General features: G+C 41.2%; 2 protein-coding genes across 2 annotated transcripts in view; one reads left to right on the top strand and one right to left on the bottom strand.

The window, feature by feature from the left end:
* The window catches only part of LOC146522323 (myeloid-associated differentiation marker homolog), a 29,476-nt gene extending 19,186 nt beyond the window's left edge, over nucleotides 1-10,290 (bottom strand). Inside the window, exon 1 of the mRNA XM_085153717.1 lies at nucleotides 9,631-10,290. The gene's annotated coding sequence lies outside the window, so the exon portion shown is untranslated. The remainder of the gene's footprint in view (nucleotides 1-9,630) is intronic.
* LOC146522324 (uncharacterized) lies at nucleotides 31-2,486 on the top strand. The gene is made up of 3 exons (XM_085153732.1): nucleotides 31-1,159; nucleotides 1,232-1,411; nucleotides 1,494-2,486. Exons 1-3 carry the CDS (start codon nucleotides 986-988, stop codon nucleotides 1,515-1,517), a joined length of 378 nt encoding a protein of 125 aa, XP_085009858.1. The 5' UTR covers nucleotides 31-985; the 3' UTR covers nucleotides 1,518-2,486.
* Nucleotides 10,291-10,805: the final 515 nt, after the last annotated feature.

Here is a 10,805-nt window from a genome sequence, read left to right as displayed (position 1 = left end):
CAGGTTCAGGTATATACAAAGAAAGTCACACTGCCACTGCTCTGAAGACTTGCATCTGTTGCCCTAACCCCCAACCAGTCTTGACAGATTTCCTGGTTCTAGCAGAGGTTGCAGCAGTTTTTCCTTCCCACTGTTGCTGATTGTTTGTTCATAGTGGGCTGTCTGATTGGTGGGATTCTTTCTCTAATATTGTGGGCTCTCTACCTTACGATGTAAAGCGACACTAGACGACGGATGTGATTTGATGCTATAGTTACGATTGAATTTATTTGTTAATGTCCGTTCAAGAAAGGAAGTTTGATATTTCTTAATATCCATCTATACTCTGTGTGAACTGTGAGCTGTTTGACTGATCACCTAATGTGTGACAAAAGAATGCGCTGTGATGCTAATGACAGTCTGCGCTCTCTTACCTGTCTGCAATGGTTGGCCACAAAATTACTGGTGTAATTTATCGGAGATGTGCAGAAGCAGGCAATTTACTGGATTTAAAAGTGATGTAATTCATGCAATATTGGTTAAGCTACTGTTAAGACAGCTGTTACTGTTAACGTAATAATTTAACAAACTGTGTTTATTTATTTATTTCTATAAATATTTCTATATATATATGTGAATTCCACATTTGTTCTTTGTACTTTCATTAACCTAAATATTCAACATCCTCACTGAGGACTGCAGAGATTGACAAAAACAATCTCAAAAGCTATATCTCAATCTGAGCTTGGACTGAATTTGCATGTATGTCCGTTCACTGAATTAGTCAAGTCAGGTGTGACATTTTAAAAACAGAACAGAACCACTGTTGTTAAGCTTTATGCAACAGCTGCCCTAGATTAACAGTATTGGTGATTTCAAAATATGTCTTTATGTTTCTGTAATAGTTAGATCAAAAATATAATGCTTAAAATTAAGGAGCTTGGAAAGAAAAGCGTCTGAACTTCTTTAAGTTGCTTGAAGACGTTTCACCTCTCATCCGAGTGTCATGGTCTGGGTGAGCAGCTGGGATTTTCCATCAGTGCCAGAGCACCCTTGGCTCCGCCCGTGGGCAGGACTTCCTCAGCTTCAAGCATCTGGAGCTAATTGGGGCAATCAGGCCAAAGAGGGATTTAAGCTCTGCGCTGTCATCTCCTCCCTGCCAGTTCGTCAACTACCTGATGTTGGTAACCGGCTCCCACGTTCATGTTGCTAATCTCAAGTTGTTTGACTCACGCTGTTTCTTGTGCTTCAGGACCTATTCTCCAGTGTCGACTGCTGCTCACCGCTTGGATCTCAGCTCCTTTCCATCTCACTGGGAAATATCTCCAAACCTCACCTGCCTGCCCTCCTGCTCACTCACCACTTTGGATCCAACGAACCCCAGGTCAGCCGTTTCACCTCCCCCTCGATACCACACCTCCACCTCCTGCAAGTAAGGTGAAGAGACTCTCATAATTACCTTCTCTGGTAATCCACTTCAACCCAGCTCTAACTCCGCTCTCCTCTCTCCCCAGTGTGACCAATACTTACCTGCCTAGATCCAGTTGTCCTCACGTTCATGCCACGCTAATAGTTCCACGGCTACGTTTCCACACCGCAGTTTGCCACGTTATTGTGTTTTCACCCATATTATATATTCACCAATAAATTGGCCCTCTTGCCTCCGCTCTGTGTGTCTGCGCTTGGGTTCTGTTCAAGTTGCAGGCCTCTGTCCAGCGTGACACCGAGAAGCTTCTTCAGTTCTAACAGTCAAATGGCGGAGAGTCCCAGATTTAAACCCAGTGGGAGTATCCCCCCAAAGAGGGACAAAGGACCCCCTGATGATCCTCTACCTAATCACATGAGCCAAGGTGTGAAAACTAGTGATGGGTCGGTCGCGAACGAAATGGCTCTTAGAGCTGGATCTTTGACGTGAACGACGCAAGCCGGCTCCTTAACGCGAGCCGTGGTTTGTTTTTTTCTTTCTCTCACCCTCTCTCTCGCACCGCTTCACTCCGCACTAGTGATGTGCGATACCACTGATTTCCTTTCCGTTCCAATACCAAGTAATGTCCAGGGTGGTATCGACGATACTGATCCAATACCGATACTTTGTACAAAAACTTATTTTATTTATTGTATCTCAAATTATAGCATCATAATGATTACAGGAAATCAGATTACTTGTTCTTATCACTTAATAATGCAGAGTTTATCATATAGAAATAAAAAAAACTGAAGTTGTGCTCTATTTGAACACCTTGTCTGCCTGCAGCACTAAGGACTCGGTGAGAGACGTCTGTCTCGCCCTAGCAGCACCTGTCCCTGTCCTTCTCTTCAGTTCGCCTCAACATACGCTCGTCATATTCTGTGATATGATTTACTCTGAGGTGTTTGACAAGGTTAGTGATGTTGCCACAACCATACATGCCAACCCTCCCGATTTTTCCAGGAGAATCCCGAATTTCAGTGCCCCTCCTGAAAATCTCCCGGAGTCACCATTCTCCTGAATTTCTCCCGATTTTCCACCCGGGCAACAAAATTGAAAAACCATATTGCAGAATTCATAGCGCAGCCCAGCCAATTCCAGTTTCCAACAATGGCGGCAGCTACTTCGTTTTAATTTTACTCTTATTTCTCTTTCTGGGTCGCAAAAAAACTTTTAACATATTTTCAGGTGAGAATGTAGCTGTGTAAACTTCAAATATCTTAGCCGACTGACTAGTGATGGGTCGTTCGCGAACGAAATGGCTCTTAGAGCCAGCTCTTTGACGTGAACGACGCGAGCCGGTTCCATATCGCGAGCCGTCACGTGGGTTTTTTTTTTTTCTTTCTCTCAGCCTCTCTCTTGCACTTTTTTTCTGCTTCACTCAGCACGCGAGCCTTGTGCTTTACGCTGGGCAGAGGGGGGAGGGGCGGTAGTTACACTCAGTAGCACAGGAACAGAGCCGGAGGGAGAGAGAAAGAGAGCCAGGGACAACAACGTCACATTAGAAAGGTATAGTAATCATCCACAACTATTTTCAGTTGCAGATGATAAAGGATTCAGAAAGTTTATTCATGCAGGCCCATATGACAGAGAATGTGTATCTTATTTTTTTTCATGTTTTAATTTATATTTATTTGTGTTGTGGTTTTTGCAGTGTTTTGTGTTGTTTCACTTTAAATTTGTAAAAGGAAATAAATAAAAGTATATTTACGGTGGCCCCTAGAGACAAAGCACATACAAACTTCAAATCACGTACAAACCCTGAAGCACGTACAAACTCCAAAACACGTAAAAACACGTAAAAAACTTAAAAGTAGGGCCCTTTCTCAATTCTCAAGTACGCGAGTACGTACTCGCCGAGAACGCAAGCACGGACTCGTGATTTGTACAATTGGAATACCAGCGTACTTGATGATGTCACAGGTCCGGAGTTTTTACTGCCGTCCCCTCTTAATTTAACTGTGAGTAATATGTTATGAAGCTTAACTTTAATCACAGCCAAACCGGTTTACTCAGGAACAAATAAAACACTGAAATAAACCAAACATTAACATTTAGAAGTGATTTAAGTGACTTATATATCATGTTTAACCTCAGTAGTGAAATCTCTATTAATAAAAATAGTGTACATGTACATGCATGTACATACCTTAATAAAAACAAGCAGGTGAGATGTTAGAACGCTTTTATTTTTATTTTAGTGGACACTCAATACAATAGACAGCTACTGGGGTTTGGGGTTTGTTTAACCTGAGTAGCAAAAAGACCGCGGGGGGTTGAAAACGATGTGCCGGGAGTCTGCTGTTCTCGGCGGCTGTAATAATCCTCGACCTCGCTGTCTGGTATGGAGCTGGCAGGTCACAGACGTCTCCGAAAACGTCGGAGCTCGTTTGGAAATATATGATATCTTGATAAATCGAGCAGATATTTGAAGTTTACACAACTACATTCTCGCTTGAAAAGAACTTAAAAGTTTATTTTGTGACCCAGAAAGAGTAATATTTAAAAGTTTTTAGCCCCGCTCGTCCGCCATTGCCGCGTTTGAGTTTTGGACGAAATGCATTCTGGGATATTTAGCTGTACCAAGTCCACACAAGTCACCACCGATGCATGCTCGATAAAACGGGCGGAGCGAGAACACATCCGGGACTTTTTTGCGTTCTCGGCTTGATGCGTACTTCGAATTGGAACAGTACTTGGTCTCCGACTGATGACGTATCACGAGTAAACGAGAACGCAAGTACGCACAAGTATGCATATTGGCTGTATCCCAATTCAGGGTCTGCAGCCTTAAAGGCCGCATTTTAAGGCCGATTACGTCACCGCGACGCGACGAAGGCTGTCCCAATTCGAAGGCTGCTCCAAATGCGGCCCTCAAATGCGTCCTTCATTTCCCTGAATTTTAAGGACGTGGCGGTGTAGACTTCGTGGCCCAACATATCCCAGAATGCATAGCGCGGCGGTGGGTGTGGATAATTTTGCCGATTATCCACAACGGCAGATGAGGGGCGCCCGAAGAGTAAACTTTAAGTAAGTACTGAATATTATGTCACTTATTTATGTGCAAATGTTTAATAACGAAGAACATTAAAACATTCCTGTTGGCCACATGTCGGCAAAGTCATGTGACATTAGTGACGTTTGTACTAGGGGTGGGTTTTTATAATCGATTTATCGATTAAAATCGATTCTGGCTTGGATAACATAAAATCGATTCATTAAAATCCTGAATCGATTTTTTAATATAAATTTATTTTGCCCGAAATGCCAGAATCTCTGGTGAAATCTCACAAAATTTCAACAACCACCAAACAGCTAAGACAGTAAATGAGAGCAGGAACACGGATTCTGCACAAAGACTTAAACACACAGCGCAACCCGCGGATCAGAATCAGTGAGATGTCGCCTTTCTCACGGTCGGGGCTGAAAGCCGACAGCTCTCTGATTCTGATCTGTCGGCGGTTCAGCGCTTTGTGTTCACGCCCTTAATGCGCTGATTCTGAAGCTGTTAGTTTGATGTCTCTCCAAACAATATTGACCGAACCAGCAGCAAAAGAATATCCAAACTACGCTTCACATAAACATCGTCATGTATTCACTCTGACTTTTGCTGTTTTGCTTCGACCATAGCTCTCTCTCTCTCTCTCTCTGTACTGTTTTCTGCATTATTCGGTTGCTTGTTACGCACAAGACTACCGTTGTTTACAGCGCTGTCGGCCGCAGTTTTTTTTTCCCGTTTTATATACTTTTACATTCTTCCGAAAAGAAAACCTAATTTCTGCCGTTCAATACTGAACAAATTTAAACTTTTTTAAAATTATGCAAAATGCAAAATGCTTACCGCTGTAACTTCAGAGGTAATGTTCATATGTTGATTAATGGTTTTCTTTCGTTTTTGATGTACTGCAGAATATTTTTATAAAATCCAGGCCAGGAAAATCGCCTTCATGTTTTTCTGTGTTTTATCCTCAGCTACTTTGACACAAAGGCATCTGCTGTGATGCTCACACCTTTGATAAAGTCTTGCGTGTGTCAGCTTCCTTTTTATAGATACAAAAATATGTAAATGTACTGATCTGAATTATAATATTTCTGACTGTCAAAATTTCCCAGATTCAAATCGAAGCGAATCGAATCGAATTAAATCGAATCGATTCGGGACCTTGTGAATCGGAATTGAATCGATTCTAGAAATCAGTGACGATACCCAGCCCTAGTTTGTACTAACTTGGTTTTAAAGCCTTTACTTTAAAATATACGCCGTTCAATAGCTGACCTTAATCAGAGAATGATCAAAGCTCATGTAGAAACAAACAAACAAATGAACAAAAGATTTTCTCCTTCATTTCTGTCAAACAAAGCTGCATGAAACGTTTCCAGCTGTTAGTATTATGGTTGCTAGGCAACCTGGGCAGCGCAACAGAGGCTAGACCGTCCCATTTCACAAGCCTCGCACTTCCGGCCTTAGCGGTCTTTAAGTACGCGGCTCTTGAGGATCGTTGAGGCTGCGTACTTTAAGGCTGCAGACCCTGAATTGGGATACAGCCATTGAGAAAGGCCCTAGAAGTGGCGCTATCTTCTTCTTCGTTGGTTTGGCGGACTACACACCACCAATAAGTATTGGTGCCCTCTGCTGTTGCAGTACCTCACAGACAACTCCTCGTCTAAGTTTTTTGCTCTTGACATTGCAATCTACACCAATTATTTTATTAACATTATTTCATTAATTTTATTAAAAATTAATTTTGATCAATTCATTTTAATTTCAGCAGGTGGTATCACACTCAAACAGATTGAACAGTGATAAATCCATGATTTAAATCTCCTGTTCACCACATCCCAAAGGTGCTCTTGGTTTGGGCTCTGGTGAACGTGGAGTCTGATGGATTTCAGTGAAGTCATTGTGATGTTTAAGAACCTAGTTTGACATGATCACAGTTTCGTGATATGGTGCGTCATCCTCCTGGAAGTAGTCATCAGAAGATGGGTACACACATAGCTGGACTGGCCGATGGTGATTTTTTGTTTTTATGGGCCAATGATTTTTTTTTTTATAACAGTATAAACAATGAAAGGTGATGGATTGGCCAGATGCTGGCAGATGTGTAAAAATAACTCAGTTGTTTGGTGGTGGCTATGGTGGAGCTGCCACAAGAGGCCAGGTGGATGAGGGAAAGGGGAGGCAGGAGGAGCAGAGACCCGCCCGTCAGAGTGTCAGGTGAACTGAACTTCAGGTAAGAAGTTATGACCTGCAGTCTATCTGGATCAGATATAAACCAAGTTTAGGTGGAGTTTATTTTCATTGTGCTGAGTTTTTACCGTCAGTTACAATAACTTGTACTGCGTACTGGCTAGCATGACAGAGTTTCTACAGCTGGGTGGGTGCTATGTTACTGATAATGAACTTTATTTTACTCATAAGGTTAGTTAGTAGAGTTGCCAACCATCCCCTAAAAATGGAATTGTCCCATATTTAGAGAAAATATTACGCGTTTCGTATTGAGGTGAAAAGGAACACAGTTTGTCCCGTACTTCAGCTAGGATGGAAAAAGACACAAAGCTGGAGTTTTTCTCTGTCTTTACGCTGTCAGCTATCTCTTCTTCTCTCATTCAATCGTGAAACTGATCAATGATCAGCTGATCAGCTTTTCTCTCTTGCTTGTTTATCGCCCACTATGTGCCAGAAAGAGGAAACCAGCGGTTGTAGCGTTAAACAACAGCAGCACGTTTGATCAGCTGTTGTTAGAATTTATTTAATATTAATTTCTAGTATCAGCTGATGTTTGCTGGAGCCACAGATGTAAAAGCTGCTGGTCATTATGTCGGTTTGGTTATCTGGTGAGAGGGAAACATGAAGATGAAACCAGGAGATGTCCTTACTGAATCATCAGAGCTGAACAGGTGATGGAGAAACAGGTTTACCTTTTAGGTGACATGAATGAGTTGAAGGGAAGTTATGAACTGTTTCTGAGAGACAAATAACACCAGGATCCTTTTCGAAGTAGCTGACAGCTGGTAACTGTGCAGGGGCGGGTCTAGCAAAGCTTTGCCAGGGGGCCAGGTAGGGCATTAACAGGGAAAGGGGGGCACAAATAAAATACTTTTCTTTCTTACTCTCATTTAAAATATCTCGCTTTTATTAAATAATTATCTGAATCTTACAATCAAAGTTTTTATCTGATGTACAACGTATAGAAATCATACATATACCAACAAGACAGTGTACATCACTGTCACAACAGCGTTTGTTTTCATTCAAAGGCTTTATGGTTTTTCCTATAATACCTGGTGGGCTGGTCTCTAGTCAAAATGCCCGGGCCGATTTTTTGTCCCAGTCCAGCCCTGGGTACACAGTGGTCATAAACGGATAGAAATGAATGGTCGAAGTTCGAGGAGAGGAGTAAGCAATTAACTAATAAGAAAAATTATGTTTAATGATCAAACCAACTGATGAATCCCTGAGATTCTGAATTTGAATGTATTTTTTTTTCAATGATAAGGAAGATTAAAACACAATCACTTGTGACTCATGATGTGCATTAAAGGGTTAAAAAACACTGTAAAAGCACACAGTTATTTTTAGGGTAATTGGTTCTACAATAGAAAATAGCCTTTTGCCATTAATTATCCCACAATTTTTTTTTTCATTATAAATAGCTGTCTTATATCAAATCACAATCAAATCAAAATTTATTTATATAGCACATTTAAAAACAGCAGTTTCGATCAAAGAGCTTCACAAGTTACTTGGTGAGACTGTAGAACTTAAAGAAAAAACATTTTTTATTTTTAGTAATTGCTCGTATTTACTGTTAAGATGTACTGTTTTATCAAACAGTCTGAGCTTGTTAATATAAAAAAATTCACCGTAAGTTTCACAATAATTCTAACAGTGTTTTGACACTTTGTTAAAATTAAAAGCACGGTATGTTTTGAGTAATTAACATACAGTTGTAAACTGTAAATTCAAATGAAAAAAGCAGGAAAGATTGTCATTCATACAGAATTATTATGTAAATTGTAGGGTGATTAATTGTAGATAATGTTACAGATTTTTCCTGTTGTTTTCAAAGACAATGTGCCATATTACTGAAAATTAATACATTTTCAACATATTAGCAGTGTAAAAATAAAGGCAAATAACCGTTTGTCAATATACAGTAATTTAACATAGATATTACAAGCATTTACCCTTTTTGATTTAATGGCAATTTACCGTTGCCATTTTACAGTTATTTAGGGTCATTTTTACGTACATTTCTTATTTCTAGGGTGTGGCGAATTTCACTAGAAGATAAACTCTAGCTCACCCCCGCCCCCATAGATCCCGTTCAATTGCCATTAACTCCGGTGTCACATCTCCTGTTGCACAAGTGACTCAAGAAGCAGCTCTGAAGAGCTAACAGCGAGTATCCAGGAAGCAACAGTAGCGACATCGAAGCAGTTTTTCAGACTGAATGGTAATCAGGCCAGAATATTAGGACTCTTTTCAGGTGTGTTTTTTTTTTAACACGGGTCAACATCCAGAAACACTTTTTGTTTTTACTTCCTGTTGAATTATCACGGTTTAAACACACTCCATGCATGGTGATCTAAACTGAGAGAGATTACTGTTAATATTGCAGCAGCAGCATGGTACCGAGACATCAGAAAAAGGTGCGGTTGTGCGGTGTAGGTTATGTGGCCTCTTCTGCTGACAGGAAACCAGGTTTGGGTTTACGCTTGTGGTTTGGTAGCGCGCATACCATGCTTACAAGGTTCTTAATAAAACCCAGTCGAGAGGGTAGTGCCATATAAAGCTTAAAAGTTAAAGGGAACCACCCACACTGTTGTAAAATGGGGGCAAAGAAAGTTTCTCACAAATAACAGGTTATGTTTAATCAAATAGGTTATTGCAGGATTTCTTAACTCTCTTGAGATAATAAAGCTATGAAAGAAATCTATGCTCGTTTTCATGCCAGAGGAGGCGTGTTTATTTCTAAGAGTATGTTCTGTATAACAGACGCGTTTATCAAGCGTTTAACTGAGTAGTTAAGAGGTTTTCCATGTCAGATAGCGGACATACCGCGCCTCGGTGCTATTGTAATGAGCTCTACTCCAAGAATAGACCGCGATAAACACGAGCTGCTAAGTTTTACTTAAAATTTTTCAGAGCAACATATCATTCTGAGGCGGGATCTTACCGATTTCTGAGCCACCAGGAGTTTTATTTCACAATAATGTTAAAGCTTTAAGTTCCTCGGCGCATCCCCTCTGTTATCCAGCGATAACTGTCTCCTGGTCCTAGCCTGTTTGGCGCCCCGGGCGAACACTCCCTTGCTCGTTTCTCCTCCTCTTGTTTTCTATTTTTTCTAAACTGAGGACCTGATGGCTTTGAACTTTTCTTGTCCATCTTACATTGGTTTTAATTTTGCACTCCAGTATGAAGACAAATCCCCCATATCAAGGATCACCTCAACATAACCTAATAGACCTACACCTCAGTTCACATATTATTCACTTTGTCTAGGGTTTATTTCTGTGATTTCGCACAACCCAGGATTCAAATCATGAATACATAATGGTTTTGGATTTACAACATTATGAAGGAAATGTGCTCTATTTGGAAGAAGCCGGCCCCTCTCCCGTGTCAACAGGTTGTGTGTGAGACTTTAATTCACCAAACTGTAAATTATAAATTATAAATTGTTATTGATCCCTTTACCCCGAGTCCTAAAGTGTATATTTATTTTCTTACTCTTCTCATATTTATTGTTTGTTTACTTGCACTGCTGTAACTGGAGCCTCGTCGTCTCTCTATATACTGGACTGTATGTAGCGGAGATGACAATCAAGTTTACTTTGACTTCAGCAGCAAGCAGGCGCACCGAGGGCTCTCACGCTCACTTTTCACGTATAGCATTTCGAAAAAACATCGGTGCAAATTATAAGTCTGTATCATAATGTCTGCTGTTTTCGTGTTTGTTGTTTTTATTTTGTTTTATTTTGCGAGTTGTTTATTAGATGCTGCTCCAGCCAGCCACAGAATCCCCCGCCGCCCCGCCCTCTCCTCCCTGTGCCGCAAGCAGCGGGCGCACCTCGCAAACGGAGGGCGCCCTTACTCCCAGCAAATGGGCCATAGAAAACCGATCGGGGCCTGTGCCATTCCCAATATGAGTACGAGCAATTTTCTTTTTCTTTTTTTTCTGCCGATGCCCGTGATGCCGCCCCGGGCAACCGCCCGTGTCGCCCGTGTCAAAAACCGCTGCTGCCCACGCCCCACACTGCCGTATTTGGTAAAGTGCTAAAACCTCTTCTCGGAGATGGCTTACAACTCACATAATAAAGGAACAAATAAGAAGGTCATTTCTGGCATGTC

Source organism: Neolamprologus multifasciatus, chromosome 3 (genome assembly GCF_963576455.1).
Source record: "Neolamprologus multifasciatus chromosome 3, fNeoMul1.2, whole genome shotgun sequence".
Taxonomy (NCBI): Eukaryota; Metazoa; Chordata; class Actinopteri; order Cichliformes; family Cichlidae; genus Neolamprologus; species Neolamprologus multifasciatus.
Note: the sequence above shows the minus strand (reverse complement) of the source record. Positions and strands in the feature narration are given on the sequence as shown.

What these genes read in the sequence shown, in the direction of transcription:
- LOC146522324 (XM_085153732.1), top strand. Translation starts at nt 986, where the DNA reads ATGGTCTGGGTGAGCAGCTGGGATTTTCCATCAGTGCCAGAGCACCCT. An exon ending in CAGTTCGTCAACTACCTGAT is followed by an intron (nt 1,160 to 1,231) that starts GTTGGTAACCGG and finishes CTTGTGCTTCAG; the next exon opens with GACCTATTCTCCAGTGTCGA. An exon ending in CACACCTCCACCTCCTGCAA is followed by an intron (nt 1,412 to 1,493) that starts GTAAGGTGAAGA and finishes CTCTCTCCCCAG; the next exon opens with TGTGACCAATACTTACCTGC.